The following is a 17,597-nucleotide window of genomic DNA, read 5'->3' as shown; positions in this document are numbered from 1 at the left end:
GCTCACAAAGACATGTAGTACTATCTTAATGTAGCTGACACTTCTAGCATTAAAGTTCAGAATTAAGAACTAAAATTTTCCTGACTTTACTCATATCATTAGTCTTCCCCTCCTAGTGGATCATAAAGAAATGTTTTAAAGCATGCAATGGGATTAATTTGTTGAACACAAGCCACATCATTCTGCTAACAAGTAAATTCTACCCTAAGTACAGCTGTATGAATCCATAATTAAATGCCCTATCACTATTAAAGCCACTCATGGGTTAAGGTCTATATAATTCATGTTTCTTTTCCAGACAGGAAATCACAATCCATTAACAAGTACAAGTAAGCTATAGTCTAAGAAAATTAATTGGTGATGCTACAATGAACATGTCAGGCGGTTACTCAAGCATTTATTAAGCACTCAGTTTGTATCAAATACTGTGCTAAGCACTGTAGATAAAAGAAAGGCAGAATACAGTCCTTGCTCTAAAGCTCACCTTTCTAATGAGAGAGAAAATATTCAAATAACTCCGTACCAACAGAATATGTGCAGGGTAAATGGGAAGAAATCTCAAAAGGTGAGGAGCAGGAAAAACTGTAAAGTTGGGATTTAAGCTGAGTCCTGAAGGTAGCTAGGAAAACCAAGGGGCAGAGGTGAAGGAACAGTGAATTCCAGGCATGGGGGACAGCTAGTGGAAAGGCATTCTGACGGGGGAGGTGTGTATGAGCAGAGCAAGTAAAGTAGTTTAACTGGATCACAGAGTACATGGAGGGAAGCTAAGTGAAAGAAGACAAGTAGGAAGAGGTAAGGTTGTGATGGTCTTTAAATGCCAAACAGATTATTTTATACTTAACCTGAAGGTGCTAAAGAGCTACTGGAGTTCATTGAGTGGGAAGTGGTTTGACATGGTCAGATAGACTCGTGCTTTATGAAAATCACTGACCCACGTTGCCTTTTAGGATAGGTTAACACTCACTACTTGTGGGGGTCAGGCAGGTCACACTTCAGGCTTGCTACACTGTTTTTTTTATTTTTTCATTGTGATTTGTTTAATAACTTTAAACTTAAAATGTAGTTTTAAATAAAGTTGGACTAGTCTGTAAAAAAAATAAAATAAAAACTTTGGCAGCTAAGTAGAGGATGGACTGGAGTACAAAGAGATGTGAGGCAAGGAGACCAACCAGAAGGCTACCATAACAGTCCAGTCAAGAGGTGACAAGGACCTGTACTAGGGCAGCGACCATGTGAATAGAAGAAAAGGGATGTCTAAGATAGATGCATTGAAGGAAGAAACAAGACTTAACCAACAGATAGGATATATGGTATGAAGAGATAAGGATGATATCAAGGTTGCAAGTTTAGGTGATATGAGAAGGAGGGAGGTGTCCTTGACAATAACAGGAAAGCTGGGCTGAAAGGAAGATATAGGGGAATGAGTCCGGTTGGGACATGAGATGTCTGTGAGACATAGTTTCAGATGTCCAAACGACAGTTAATTAAGTTGCTCATTAAGGGCTGAAGCTCAAGAGGATTCACTGGGGTGCTGGTCATAGGAGTTGGGAATGTTTAAATTGAAAAATGTAATACTAAAGATCAGCTTATTCCGCTGCTCTGCCTGAGTTCAATTCTACAGGACAAGATGTCCTTCCGGTATTAAGCTTTTCATGTCTAATCACCACGCTGCTAACTTAAGCCTTAATTGACACCTCAGCCTCCTCTTTCCTGACTGCAATGCAGAGCACCAAATTCCTCCTAATTCACTCCTTTACAGGAGGCAGAAACTGGACTCAGCTCACTCCATTTTGCATCTGTTCCTCTGCCTAGTTTCAACTACATGGCACTAGATGTCCCCACACTGGGTACACCCAGTCTGCCCTGCCTCCCTTTCTGGCCTCCTTTCTGTGTTGTCTCCCCCCACCAGACTGTAAGCTCCTTGAGGGAAATGATTGTCTTTCTTTTTATTTATTATATCCCTAGTGCTTAGCACAGTGCTTGGCGCTTAGTAAGTGCATAATAAATGTTTATTGTGATCCAAGACAATTTTAAAGGACCCATGCTGAAAAATACTATCCACCTCCAGAGAGAGAATGGAACTCTGAATGCAGACTGAAGTACAATTTTTCCACTTCATTTTTCTTGCCTTTTTTTCTTTCAACATGGCTAATATGGAAATGTTTTGCATGATTTCACATACATAATTGATCATATTGCTTGCCTTTCCAATGAGAGAGGAAAGGGCTAAAGGTATAAAGAAAATTTGGAATGCCCCCCCCTCAAAAAAAGAACGCTACCAAAAATAAATTTTAAAAAATCTGTAAGTCCCATGAGGGTAGGGACTCTCTTTTTGCATGCCTTTATATACGTATTACTTAGCAGAATGCCTGGCAAATAGAAAGTATTTCATAAATGCTTCCTGACAACTTAAAAAATAAACATTTACTGGATTTGGAAATAAGCTGCCACTCAGTAGCAAGCACTCTGTCATGGGTACTGCTCAGTCATGGGGTTCTTGCACTGACTAGAAGGCTCTTTCCAACTCTCACATTAAAAGACTAGAGGAATCAGACCCCCAAATCCACCTAAATTCATATTTACAGATCACTACTTGACAAAGGCTGAGAAACCAAGCAAAACCATGAGATCCCCTTAGTAAATGAAGATGAATCATTAACTATTAATCAGTTAATGGTAAAGTATGTTTACATACAATTTTTTAGCAAAATATCTTATGTTGTACAGCAATGTACATTCCTATTTTGAAACACAATTTGTGATACTCACCTCTATAAGGCACAGGAATTGTTCCAGTAAGGCTCATTAGCTCCCTAGAATTGCCATCATTAAAGACTAAAAGAAATTAAACAAGGTTTTAATCATGTGCACTTTTTAGCAGATAATGTAGCTTCCAGATAATGTAGTTAAAACTGATATTGTCTTTGACAAACCTTTCAAATGTACAATACACTATCCACAAAGCATGCCATACCAGCTAAGTATAATTTGCTGAGTCATATAATAAGATCTGCTTGTGAAAATACACATCAGAAGAAGACTGCTTCTGAATTCCCCCCCAAAAATGGATGGAAACCATGCTGAACAAGTACATACAAGGTTAACATGTGGTTCCCAAAATACCGTACTTATATACATAATCATAATAAAATAATACCACACTGAACTTAACATTTCAATATGCATAGTCTAAGAACTAATTGTTACTATAAACTTCATATTCAATTAACAGTATTTCATTTTTTAAAAATGAGCTGTTCACAGGCTATTAAATGAAGTAGTGGAAAATTAGAAAAATGTTTCTTGCTTTTACTGTAAAACACAAGTCCTATTTTAATACTGATTTAATTAATTCATTGTCTTTCAATTGAAGATTAGTAAATAAATAGTAAAACAATGTGTATGCTAAGCCTAGGTACAGAAAAATTTAAAACAAGTTATTGTCTTCAAGGATGTTACATTCTACTGGGAAGGGGAGGGAGACAGACTCCTTGGAATACTTTGAAATGCAAAAAACAAAATAAATAGGATTAGAAAGGAATTATACTGAAATAAAGATTCTCCCAAGCACTGACCCCTTAAAAATCTATCCACCTAAGGCCTTTGAGTTAAAAATCCCTGAAATAAGATAAAAAATAACTGGACAAAGTACATTAGGAAAATCTGATGGGGAAAAGAATACCTAAAACTTAGGGTAGAGAGATCCGGGCAGGAGCACCTGAAGAGTAAAGGTAGAAATGAGGAAGGAGTATACCCCAGGGAGCGGATAGCCTACAGTCTGTTCAGAAGATATGGTACTGGAGAGTTATAAAACAAAACACTACTTTAAGGTGTGAAGGAAATGGTCCCTGCTAACTAGGGGATGGATGAACATAAACATCAAATGACAACATAGGTACAGAGAGAGTTAAACTAGTGTAGAAAGGAGGGCACTAGCAGCGCGGGGAGGGGGAGAAGGGAGACAAGGCATGTGACCAGTGCAAAAACTTAGAGATGAGGTATGAGTGATATACAGAGGCCAATTTGGGTGGATTGAAGAGTTGCAGGGAAAGGAATAATAACCAATGAGAAAGGAAAAACAATCTGGGATCTAAACATTAGAGTTTGTATTTTATCCTAGGTGCAGGATCTGAGCTTAAGGAAAATTACTTTGAAAGTAATACACCGAGAGACTTGAGGGATGCAGACCAATTAGGAGGCTATTATAATAATCTAGCGAAGAGCAATGGGGATAGAAAGTATTAAAAAAAAAAAAAAAAGGTTGCCTTCAAGGAGGTGACATTCCAATGGGGAGAAGTGCAGGGAGAACATGCAAAAAATTGTTGTGTACCTTGTAAATGGAAGGTAATCTCACTGGGAACGAACTGGATGGGGGGAAGGCAAGGGAAGGTGAGGGGAATATGGAAACATGGGTCAGGGATACCACATGGATAGACCAGGGAAAGCCTCCTTCATAAGGCAGAATTTGAGTGGAGTGTAAAGAATGAAAAGAAACCAAGAACCAAGAGAATCTAGGTCAAGGACAAGTATGGTATCCTCCCTCCAAGGCTCCTTTAAAAAAATCAGTATTTTATTTTTCCCCAGTTACATGTAAAAACAATTTTTAACATTCATTTTTAAAACGTTTGAGTTACAAATTCTCTCCCTCCCTCCCCATCACTCTCATTGAGAAGGCAAGCAATTTGATATAGGTTATACATGTGGTCATCATGCAAAACATATCCATAATAGTCATGTTGTGAAAAAAAATAGACAAAAAAAGGTTAAGAAAAATAAAGTAAAAAAAAAAGTATGCTTCAGTCTGTATTTAGCCACCATCGATTCTTTTTCTCGGGATGGATAGCATTTTTCATCATAAGTCATTTAGAGTTGCTGAGAATAGCTAAGTCATTCAGGGCTGATCATCTTACAATATTGCTATTACTTTGTACACAGTACATTTCACTTTGCATCAGTCCATGCAAATTTTTCCAGGTTTATCTGAGAGTACTCTGTTCATTATTTCCTATTGTACAATAGTATTCAATCATAATCACATACCACAACTTTTTCAGCCATTCCCCAATTAATGGGCATCCCCTCAATTGCTAATTCTCTGCTCTCAGAAAAGAGCTGCTATATTTTTGTACATATAGGTCCTTTTCCTTTTTGTTTTTTATCTCTTTTAGGATTCAGACCTAGTAGTGGTATTGCTAGGTCAACAGTTATGCATAGTTTTATAGCCCTTTAGGCATAGTTCCAAATTGCTCTCCAGAATGGTTCAATCATTTCACAACTTCACCAACAGTGGCATCAGTATCTCCTTTTCCCCACATTCTCTCCAACATTTATCATTTTCCTTTTCTGTCCTATTAGCCAATCTAACAGGCATGAGGTAGTACCTCAGAATTGTTTTAATTTGCATTTCTCCAATGAATAGTGAGTTAGAGTATTTTTTCATATGGTTATAGATAGCTTTGATTACTTCATCTGAAAACTGATCATATCCTTTGATCATTTATCAACTGGGGAATGGCTCTTACTTTTATAAATTTGACTCAGTTCTCTGTATGTTTGAGAAATGAAGCCTGTATCAGAGAAACTTGCTTCAGAATTTTTTTCAGTTACTATTACTATTTCCTTCCACTATGTCCCCCATTTATTCTATGCTCTCTCTCCTTTCACCCTGTCCTCAAGTGTTTTGCTTTACTACCCCCTGCCCAAATCTGCCCTCCTATCATCCCCCCTCCTTCTCTTATCCCCTTCCTTTCCTACTCTCCTGTAAGATAGATTTCTCTACCCAACTGAGTGTGTATGAGTCAATTTGATGAACCAATTCTGATAAGAGTAGGGTTCACTCACTCCCCCTCACCTCCCTCCTCTTCCCCTCCAGTGTAAAAGCTTTTTCTTACATCTTTTATGATAATTTACTCCTTTCTATCCCTCTCTTTCCCTTTCTCCCAGTACATTCCTCTCTCACCCTTTAATTTTATTTTTTAGATATCATCCCTTCATATTCAACTCACACCCGTGCCCTCTGTCTATATATATTCCTTTTAAATACCCTGATTATGAAAAAAGGTCTTATGAGTTACAAATATCATCTTCCCATGTAGGAATATAATCAGTTTAAAGTTATTAAGTCCATTATGATTTCCCTTTCCTATTTACCTTTTTATGCTTCTCTTGAGTCTTGAATTTCAAAGTCAAATTTTCTATTCAGCTCTGGTCTTTCCATCAAGAATGCCTGAAAGTCCTCTATTTCATTGAATATCCATTTCCCACCCACCCCACCCCCCGAAGGATTATACTCAGTTTTGCTGGTTAGGTGATTCTTGGTTATAATCCTAGCTCCTTTGCCCTCCAGAATATCATATTCCAAGCACTCCAATCCTTTAAGTAAAAACTGCCAAATCTTGTGTTATCCTTACTATGGCTCCATGATACCTAAATTTTCTTTCTGGCCACTTTCAATATTTTCTCCTTGACCTGGGAACTCTGGAATTTTGCTACCTCATTTTGAGATCTTTGGAGGTAATCTGAGGGTTCTTTCAATGTCTATTTTACTGGTTCTAAAATATTAAGGCAGTTTTCCTTGATAATTTCTTGAAAGATGATGTCTAGACTCTTTTTTTGATGATCATGGTTTTCAGGTAGTACAACAGTTTTTAAATTATCTCTCCTGGACCTATTTTCCAGGTCAGTTGTTTTTCCAATGAGATATTTCACACTGTCTTCTTTTTTTTCATTCCTTTGGTTTTACTGTTTCTTGATTTCTCATAAAGTCATTAGCTTCCATTTGCTCCATTCTAATTTTTAAGGAATTATTTTTTTCGGTGAGCTTTTGGACCTCCTTAACCATTTGGCTAATTCTGCTTTCCAAGGCATTTTTCTCCTCATTTGATTTTTGGACCTCTTGCCATTTGGCCTACTCTGTTTTTTTTTAAAGTGTTATTTTCTTCAGTATTTCTTGTCTCCTTTACCAAGTTATTGACCTGTTTTTCATTATTTTCTTGCACCACTCTCATTTTTCTTCCCAATTTCTCCTCTACCCCTCTTACTTGACTTTCCAAATTTTTTTTGAGCTCTTCCATGGCCTGAGACCAATCATATTTTTCTTGGAGGCTTTAGAGCTAGGATCTTCAACTTTGTTGTCTTCTGAGTGTGTTTTAATCTCCTTTGTCACCATAGTAACTTTCTATAGACAGAGGTATTTTTTCCTTTTGTTTGCTCATTTTCCCAGCCTATCACTTGCTGTTTACCTACCTCTTTGTTAAAGAAGGGCTCTGCTTCCAGGGTGGAGGGTGCACCCAAGATTTAGAGGTTTTGTGCAGCTGTTTTGATAAACTACTTCTAGAGAATTTTAAGTTCTGGGTTCTTTCAAGGTGGTATGATTTAAACATAGTTTACTACTCTCCTGGCCTGTGAGCAACCACAAGCATTCTTTTCTGCCCTGTAACTGTGAGGATACCCCCTCCACTGTGGCCACAAGGTCGCGTGTGCTACTGCTCCTCCTCGTCCTTGGACTGCCACCCAGGACTATGACCCTGATCCAAGTATGGGCAAAGCAACAGAGTCCTGCCTCAGTGCTAGCAAAAAGACCCCTATAATTTCCTGCTGACTAGCTATTAGGCCCCCCACCCCTTACCATCTGTGGGCTGAGAGCTCCAGAAGCAGCAATTGCCACTGCCAATTCAGTCACTACCAAGACCTGCTCCTGGTTTGCTGCGGACAGGGCTGTGCTGGCACAGCCTGCACTGGATTATGCTCTACTCTCACCCTGGTCTGACAGAGCTTCCCTGCTGATCTTCCAAGTTGTCTTGGGCTGGAAATTTGTTTCCCTCCGTCTTTTTGTGGGTTTTGCTGCTCTAGAATTTGTTTACAATCATTTTCAAAGGTATCTGGAGGGGTTTAAAGGAGAGCTCAGCTGAGTCCCTGTCCTTATTTTGCCATCCTGGCTCTACACCCCCACCCCCAAACTAAGCAGTTCATTCTGTAGACCTATGTATACATGACTGAGAGAGACAGAAAGATAAGGTGTTCTATAAAGCCAACGAAGGAAACATGTGATATGTAAGTATAAAAAAGACCAAGAAACCAACCATGGGCAAGGTTGCCAATCTCAACCAATTAAGACACTATGAAGTCCCAAAGCACAGATCTAGAGCAGGCACTTAAGGAGAAAAGTATAAAAGGACAGAGAAAGGCAGCTAGATCACACACCCAGAACTAAAAGGACCTTACAAGCCATCTACTCCAACTCCCACATTTTGCAGATGGCACTGAAGACGGGGAAAAGTTAAATGATTTGCTTAAGCTCACAAAAGCACCAAGAATCATAGTGTGGTATCAAATCTAGGTTGGCTGCCTCTGTAAATATGTGCTGGTACTTGACCAACGCATTTGACTATACATAGCCCCAGCAAACTTATACCCTGTAGACTTAAACAATTTTGGGGGGGTCAAACCTTCATCAGGACTGGCTTGCTATATAACATGTATCTCATTGATTTCACTAAACAAAAGAGAAAGTATGTTCACCTGTGTTTCTATCCACCTGAAGATAAATGAAGAAAATTTCCTAACCTGTAAAATGAACTGGACTGGATGTATGTCTTAAGTGCATTTCTAGCTCTAAAACGTTATGTTCCATGCGAAAAAGCTTTTAAAATTAAAAAGTGAAATTATTAGCTCTTTTAAACCTTAACCTCAAGCCTATGAATGTAGAAGAATTGCACATTTTATCTTGTCTCATCATCCTTTACTTTTACAAGGGAGAAAAAAACAACTCACCATAAGAATCCAGTACCGGTTTGAGATCCTTGTACAGTGTAATAACATTGACAGTTTCCCGTACAGTTAGGTCTCGGTACTTGTACTAGAAGACAAAAAAATAACAGAGTTTACTGGGAAAATGTAGCCGATATATACATATCTCTTGTAGGTCTTCCCTAAGACACCGCTTTCTATCAAAAATGCTGATCAAATTCAATTCCTTAGAAATGCGTGCAAGGGTGCCATCCGGGAGAAAGAACTCTGGATTTGGGTGACCCCAAGTAGTTCAACAATTCAGTTCCACAGACATTTATTAAGTGCTTGACTACTATGTAGCTACTGTCTGGGAATACAATGAAAAAAAAAACGACAGAGAACAACAGGTACATGGAAAATTAATTTTTTTTAAGTTTTACATTAGTTATATCGTAAAGAAGAATTAGAACCAAAAGGGGAACCACAAGAAAGGAAACAAAACAACACCACACACAAAAGAGAGCAAATAGTATGCTTCCACCTGCATTCAGAATCCATGATTCTTTCTCTGCATGTGGACAGCATTTTCCATCATGAGTCTTTTGGAGTTGTCTTAGTTCCTTGCGTTGCTAAGAAGAGTCGAGTCTATGAAACTTGGTCATTGCAGAATGTGGCTGCTACTGTGTACAATGTTCTCCTGGTTCTGCTCATTTCACTCAGCATCAGTTCATGTAAGTCTTTCCAGGTTTTTCTGAAATCCACCTGCTCATTTCTTATAGCACAATAGTATTTCATTACATTCATTTACCACAACTTGTTCAGCCATTCCCCAATTGACAGATATCCCCTCATCCAATTCTTGGCCACCACAAAAAGAGCTGCTATAAATGTTTTGTTTTTTTTTTTCCCATTTTTATGATCTCTTTGGGATACAAACCTAGTGGTGGTATTGCTGGATCAAAAGGTGTACACATTTTTATAGCCCTTTGGGCATAGTTCCAAATTGCTCTCCAGAACGGTTGGATCAGTTCAGAAATCCACCAACAATGCATTAGTGTTCTAATTTTCCAACATCTTCTCCAACATTTATCATTTTCTTGTTTTGTCATGTTAGCCGATCTGATAGATGTGATATGGTACCTCAGAGTTGTTTTGATTTGCATTTCTCTAATCAAGTGATTTAAGAGTATTTTTTATATGACTATAGATAGCTTTAATTTCTTCATCTCAAAACTGCCTGTTCATATCCTCTGACCATTTATCAGTTGGAGAAATGGAAAATTAATTTTAAAAAATACACTTACATACACACAGAACAACACAGAGGAGAGGGCATTGAACAGAGAGCATTGAAGAAATTTAGGTAGTGAAAAGGGAATACATTTCATACATAGGGATTAATCGTGCAAATGCACAGAGAAAGGAGAAATTGTAGAGTATGGGAAGAGCAAGCAGACTAATTCATTTGAAAGGTACAGTGCATTAAAGAAAATAATAAGCAATTAATTTGTAAAGGTAGGGTGAAGCCAGACAACGAACAGCTTTAAAAGACAGAGGAATTTGTGTTTTATCCTATAGCAAGAGTTTTCAACCTTTTCGATGGTCAGATTCCTTTAGCAAGCCCAGTGGCCCTTCTCAGAATAATGCTTTTAAATGCATAAAATAAAATGCACAAGATTATGAAGGAAACCAATTATATATTGAAATATAAGAGTTGAAGAGAGTTTGAATGAAGGTGGTAGTTTAGTGTGAACTAATAACTAGATACTTCTAAGTGAAAGAAAATACAATCAACACTTAGCAACAGACTGGCTACGTATGAGGGGTCAAAGAGAAGTAAAATCAATCAAGCACCTACTATGGGCCAGGCCCTATGGTAACCTTGAGGATACAAAGAAAGGCAAATAACAATCCTTTCCTTCAAAGAGTTTACAATCTAATACGTGAAGACAACACACAAAATGAAGGTGAAAAGTGAGGAGGGGGAGGGTCATGAAGTCCAGGAGTATAGTCAACTAGGAAATGAAGAGATGGCCCTGGAGGTTCTGCAAGATGCTCTAAGTTCTCCACCCTCCCATCAAATGGAGGGAAGGGCTTTGGGGACAGCAGTTACTGACTAGGTATGAATTCTAGCACTGATGGCATCTTGTAGAATAAAGGTTCCTGGGCATGATGGCAAACTCCAGAGGAGTGCAGCCAGATGGAGAATGATAATTCATGTATCTGGGATATGTTGCCACTTAACCTGTCTGGGCTCCAGTTTGCTCACCTGTAAAATAAGAATGTTGGACTAGATGACCTGCAAGGCCCCTTCAACTCAAAATATATGATCCTATGACTTTCCCAATTTCTCAGCAAATATACCTTTCCAGCCCTACCTCCTACTTCCCAACAGGAACCATTCATTCCAATCAAACTAATCTGCTAATTCATCATACACGCCTGTGCTTTGCTCTTGCTGCTCTCTACTTAGACCAAATCCTACTTCCTCTCAATTAAATTCTTAACTACATTTCAAAGCCCAACTCAAATCCCACCTCTTCCATGAAGCCTTTCAAGATCACACTCCACAGCCTACAAAGAGCTCACCCTTTGGAGCTCACAACTTTTATCCATAACCACTTATTTAACAATTAATCATGTATTACCTTGGGACATAATTATTGTTATATGGTTCATTTAAATATTCATTAATTTTTCATGCGTCTGATCTAGCTCTTTGGAGTGTATATCTACAACTCCTTACAATGTATAATGCTTTAGCTTAAAATGCTTTCTGATTGATTTATATTCTTCCTTAAAGGAAAAATGTACTATTTATCTAGATAATGTAATCTCAATAAGGAAACAAAGAAAAGTGACAGGAGCAGCATAGACTATAACAGATCAGGAAGTCAAGCCAACAATTATTTATTAAGCACCTAATAATGTGCCAGGCACAGTGTGTTGGAAATGGGTTTTGCGTCTGGTTCAACGCATCACTTTAGCTAAATCTGTACCTCAGTTACTTCTGTCATGTGACAACTCCCTATGTCACACCAAAGTGCTTCAAAAATTAAAATGAGCTAAATATGAATGCTTTTTTTTTTCAATACTTTAAGATCTGTGACCTTATCACTCTCAGTACTCTCTCCTCAAATGTAAAAACAGATCATTCATGCCTTTCCATCTCCCATTCACTGGAAGCATTCCCCTGGTGATTTTATTATTTCATACATGCAATGTAAAGTTTATAAAAATTTTAAAATACTATGAAATGTTTGGAAATATCACCACCTACTTTTATTTCTGTAATTTTGGGGTGCATAGTAAAAGGTCAAATTCGTAGCTGTGTGGCCAGAATCAGATTAATACACAACTGGGAAATGTTAAAAAATAAAAAAAAAACAACATAAAGTTAATTTGTAGTTTTTGGAGTCAATAACTGGGTAGCTAAGTGGCCCAGTGGATAGAGTGCTGTCCCTGGAGGCAGGAAGACTTATCTTCCTGAGTTCAAATCTGGCCTCAGACATTTCCTAGTCACTTAACCCTGGTTTGCCTCAGTTTCCTCATCTGTAAAATAAGCTGGACAAGGAAATGGCAAATCAGTCCAGAAACTTTGCCAAGAAAATCCCAGATGTGGCCACAAAGGGGCGGCATGACTGAAACAACTGAACAACAAAAGTCAATAATAAGGCCCAGCCTCTCTGGAAGGGCATTTAATGGCTCCTTGGTATGAGCCAGTTTCTGCTGAGTGTGACACCAGCGGTACAGACAGCATCTTAAAACTGTGGATCCTTGTATACTTTTCAATTCTCTGGAGTGAAAAGAGCCTGGGAATAATGAGGTAATAGAAAGTCAATAAGAATGCTATGTAAATTCACAACTCTCAAGTGCAAGTGAACCTTACGTTGGCAATGCTGTATTTCACTGCATAATCGTCGCCACCACATAACCGTCGCACCCTCTTTTTTAGTTCAAAAATTTGTTTATAATCTTTTATTGTGTAATCATTGCATCGTATAATTCTATTCATCATGCCGCTTAAAAGGTAAACAGAGCAGCAATGTATTCACCAGTGGCATATGGATACGCATTTATCTCTCAGACATCTCAAGCTGGGAGCCTAGAATTCTCAGCACATGTGCATTGTCAGTATATTTCTAAAAGCTTACTTGCATGGTTTGTTTAGAGTGTTGCAGTACTAATGGTATTGTCACACAACTCGATGAAGAGCAACGGGCACAAGGGGAGTGGGCACAGGCAAAGCTGCCATGAGTCATGTGATATGGTTAGGGCATCTCACTGTGCTAGCTAAACTGTACAGTTCATCTGCCAGCAATAGTTTAGTAATATATGATTCTTAAGTAATACTGGCACCATTAAAAAAAAGCACACACAAAAAGGCTTCACATAATGGTTGCACCCCACTTTTGGGTAAAAAATTTGGCATAAAATCTGCAACAATTATAAGGTGAAATACTACCCTGTCTTAAACCCAAATCACTCTGGCTCTCTTAGATTGGCCCAAAATAGGTCCCAGCCCAAGCAAGGTTCACGTGGTCATTGAGCTATGATGGCTCAGAGTGAGTGTAAACAACTGCTTCTGTTCTGGCCAGAAATGGGGGTGGGGATGGGATGGGGGGACCCTTCCCCTCCCAGATTCATTCTTTTTTTTGGGCCGGGGGGAGACACTAGGTAAAAAAGGCCATTCTTTGCCTCACTTCTTAAATAGCCTTAGTCACTGAATGGGTGTTGCCTCAGTCAAACTGACTTACAAAGATTAAAAAGGCCAAGGTCTCCCACTGCACCCAGGGCCATCTCCAGTTCCCCTGATCTATCTTGCCACTGGACCCAGATGGCTTCAGAGGAGAGTGAGGCTGACAACTTTGCAAAGCCCTCCCTCACTTAAATCCAATTCACTTGCAAGTCATGGCATCACCTTTCTGATGTCATGGTCCTCTTCCAGAGTGAACAACAAAGGAACAGATAACTAAGAGCTACTGACCTAGGTCATCCTTGAAGAGCAACCATTGGGGACCCCTGAACCAAACAAAGGGGCTTCAGTCGGCTACATTTTAGCTCTAGAACAGAGTTGCAGCAAGCAGCATATCAGTGTTTTATTTAGGGAGAGAAGAAAGTCCTGGAAGATGGTACTAAAGTTCATCATCTCAAAGAACCTACATCCTAGTCCAATTGTTACGTAAACATCACATAGTATAAATGCTCTGCCAACCTACAACCTATCTTTGTAACACCACATTTTCTCTTCCAGCATTATCAGGACTCTGTCATCCAGGATCTCATCACCTCAAGTCTTGACTATCCTAACAGCCTGCTGGTCAGTCTCCTCACTCATCAGTATCTTCCCACTGCAGGCCACCCTACATCCAGCTGACAGTCAAATGCTTCAATCTAACCATGAGTGGACCCCTAATACACCCAGGATCAAATATAAAATCCTTTGGCTTTTACACTTCTTCATATCCTTCCTATCTTTCCAGTCTAGTCCTTATGCTCTTCCATGAACTCTCTGATCTAAGGTTGTAACACTGGCCTCCCTGCTGTTTCCCAAACAACATACTCCATCTTCTGACTGGGCTTTTTTACTGGCTGTCTACCATGCATGGAATTCTCTTCCTCCTTATTTCAGTCTCCAGCCTTCTACGACTTTCTTCAAGTCTCAATTCAAGTCTCTCTTTCTGCAAGAAGCTTTCCTCAGTCCTCCTTAATGCGACAGGCTTTCCTAAGATTATCTCCAATTTATCCTATCTATAGCTTGTTCATACTCAGTTGTTTGCATGTCATCTCCTCCACAAGACTGTGAATTCCTTAAGAGCAGAGACTGTCTTTTGCTTTTCTTTGTATCCTCAGTGCCTTGCACATAGTAGCCATGTAATAACAAATGCTTGTTGACCTGACTTTTCTCATCTATAAAATGAGGCTGAATTAGATGGCCTGAGGTCTCTTTCAGCACTAGAGTTATAATCTTATGGCTTATTTTTCTCTCCCTTACTCTGAATTTTGTAGTTGCAAAAATGCAAACATATAACTTGAAACTAGGAAGTACTTACTATGAAAGTAAATTACTCTGCAACTGAACTTGAAAAGCACTTTTTAAATGGCAGTTTGTTTCCTACTCTATTAAATGGCACTAGGTTATGCTGTCTCCTCCTTCCTTATATTTGCGATGTAAGGAAGGTGAGAATAGCACTCATAACTAGATCCTGAACTCAAAGCAGAGACTTCTTGTTTCATATCAAGTGAACAGAATCAACCCAAGAAAAGTATATTCATTGTTAGCAGAACCTCAAACAATATTTTTATGTTGAAAGATGTTAGATTAATAGTATAACTGGAAGTAAAAAGGATAAAAATCAACGTTTATTTTGGGAAGACGTAAGCTTTTAAAATTTAAAACAGATTTTATGTGGAAATTGGTTTGTAGTAAACTATGCAAAACATACTGATGTTCAAATTAAAATATATCATTGAGGAATAAGGAGTTCTAATTGCACAGCATTCAAACCATGTTAGAAGCATCTAGAGGAGCTAGGTGTTGAAGTGGTTGGAGAGACACTGGAGTCAGGAAGATTCATCTTTCTGAGTTCAATATGACCTCAGACACTTCCTAGCTGTGTGACCCTGGGCAAGTCACTTCCCCGTTTGCCAGGGTTTCCTCATCCGTAAAATGAACTGGGAAAGGAAACGACAAAACCACTTCAGCACTTTATACAGAAAACCCTAAATGGGGTCAGAAAAAGTCAGATAGGACTCCACAACAACAAAGAAGTATTTAACTTTTTAAAATAAGTTTTGTCAAGTCACAAGAGGTTCATGAGTAGTCCCAGTCTAACCAAAGGCTTATCTACAGATTTATAAAATGAATGAGAACTGTTATATTCCCCGGGGAATTGATGTTGGGTCTCTAAGATTCGACAAAGAGTAAAAAAGTCACTTGGTATATAGAACAGCTTACTGTATATAGAATAGCTTGCCAGCTTAGTAACCTTATTTGGAGGCCAAATTTGTTATATCACTTAATTTTAAAAGCAATTTCCCGTCTAATCCTAAAACAGTTTAAAACGTTTTTTAAGTGCTTCGTAAAAACGGTTGGTTGTTGGAGGAAAAAAAAAAACAACTATCCAGAATACTGGATTCTTTTTTAAACTAAAAAAATCAAGGTATGATTTTGATAATGACCTTTGTTCCAATACAGGGTGTCCTGCCCTCTCTCCCCAGTTCCCCAAAAGTCTTGTTTAACATGTTAAATTGGAAATTATTCACTTCTCATTGCCTCTTCAAGAATCTTAGTCTTGCTAAGTAAAATAAGTGTATCTGCAGTGTTCTGACAGCAGCGCCAAAGTTGATTTGAGAAAATGCCGAAGAACTGCTTTAAATTGTGTAGATGTACCTAAAAGGAACACCTGAGCATTAAATGGGGGCGACGAACTAAAGCATTTATCAATTTCCTATTGCCACAGGAAAATTAAATTTCGAACAAGTGTTTCGGACTGGGGTTTAAAGGTTAATCTGCCCTGGCTCGGCCCCACGTCGCTAGGGGGGTCATTTCCCCCAGGAGGCTCGGCCCTCAGACACCGCTCCGAGAGCGCCCCCGCCCGGACCCGTGCCTCCTTCGTGCCCCGGGGGCAGGAGCGAGAAGAGCCCGGAAAAGCCGTCGGGAGACCCGGGGACCCCGAGCGCGGGGGTCGGTGAGGAGCCCGGCCTCAGGGAGGGCAGAGGCGGCAGGCGCGGCCCAGATGCTAGGAGCTGGGGTCTGCGGCCCGGGCAGCCGCGAGGCCGCCCGCGGAGCCCACGGAGGCGGCGGCCCCGAGGCCCCGCACCCACCCCGGGAGGCCCTGGGAAGGCGCGCGCGCGTCAGGAGCCGTTGTCCCGGTATCCGGGGAGAGGTGGAGAGGGCCGGGGGAGGCGGTTCGAGGGCTCACCTTGCTCAGCATTTTCTTCAGCTGGCTCTCCGGCACCGCCATGACGGCCACCTCGCGCCCCCAGGCCCACAAGCTCAGCCGCTCGGGCGCTGCGCCAGGCCGCCCTACACAATCGACGCGCCCGGCCTCGGCCACCCCGCCCTCCACACCCCCCTTCGGCTTCCTCCGCCTCCGCCTCCCCTTTGATCAACAGGAAGTGGGCGAATAGGGCGGGCCCTTCCGTTTGTGTCACGTCACTTCCGAGCCCACGAGGGTTGGGAGGTTAGAGGCCGTAGGCCGAGGAGCTGCTGCTCCTAGTCCGGAAGCTGACTCTGCCGGGCTGACGCGGCGCCGCAAACCCGCGGCCACAAGCCTGGCCTCCGGAGAAGCAGCTCTGGAGGACAGCAGGGAGGGAAACGGGGGAGCGGCCCCCAAAGCCGGCGCCTCCAGTCCTTGGACAGCGCGAGGGGGGAGGCGGGGGCGTGTGGCGCAGGCTTCCTTAGTCCCATTTTCCCGATGAGAAAACCGAAACACCGGGAGACCATGCTTCCAAGACCCGGGGAGTCAGAGGCAAAGCCTGGACGCCTCTGACTCCAGGCCCGGGGCCAGAGGAAGCCCGTGGAGGACCATTACCACGTTGCCCATGCGCTCTGAAAGCCAGGTTGTGCACTCCTGTTACCCTATGGACAAATCACGGCGCCGCTCTGTGCCTCAGTTTCCCCTTATGCAAAATGAGGGAGTTGGCTTGTATGATCCGATAAAGCATGATAATTCAGTGTCCCCTGTGGCCTCACAGTTTCTCAATGGCTTTGCAGTTGCAGCACAGGCTCTGGCTTGTTCTACCAAACCAAAGTAAAAAACCTGATTGAAGTGTGGGCTTGCGGAAGTCTGTTCATAAGTTTTGGGAGGCTTAGGTTGACCCCGGGGAGAGGTTTTTTCTACTCCTTTAGGTGGAATGAGCTG

General features: G+C 40.6%; 1 protein-coding gene across 2 annotated transcripts in view; it reads right to left on the bottom strand.

Annotated features, from left to right (window-relative positions):
• Window positions 1-16,882, bottom strand: part of TSG101 (tumor susceptibility 101) — a 98,820-nt gene extending 81,938 nt beyond the window's left edge. The window contains exons 1-3 of one of the 2 annotated variants that reach the window (XM_036763106.1): window positions 16,656-16,882; window positions 8,773-8,857; window positions 2,770-2,835 (exon numbers count right to left, since the gene is read on the bottom strand). In XM_036763106.1, the coding sequence (XP_036619001.1) occupies window positions 2,770-2,835; window positions 8,773-8,857; window positions 16,656-16,697 (193 nt within the window). In that variant the 5' untranslated portion in view covers window positions 16,698-16,882. The remainder of the gene's footprint in view (window positions 1-2,769; window positions 2,836-8,772; window positions 8,858-16,655) is intronic. The other variant, XM_036763105.1, reaches the window with a different exon arrangement.
• Between the last annotated feature and the right edge of the window lie 715 nt (window positions 16,883-17,597).

Source organism: Trichosurus vulpecula, chromosome 6 (genome assembly GCF_011100635.1).
Source record: "Trichosurus vulpecula isolate mTriVul1 chromosome 6, mTriVul1.pri, whole genome shotgun sequence".
Taxonomy (NCBI): domain Eukaryota; kingdom Metazoa; phylum Chordata; class Mammalia; order Diprotodontia; family Phalangeridae; genus Trichosurus; species Trichosurus vulpecula.
The sequence above is the reverse complement of the archived record's forward strand: the minus strand, read 5'-3'. Positions and strand labels throughout refer to the sequence as shown.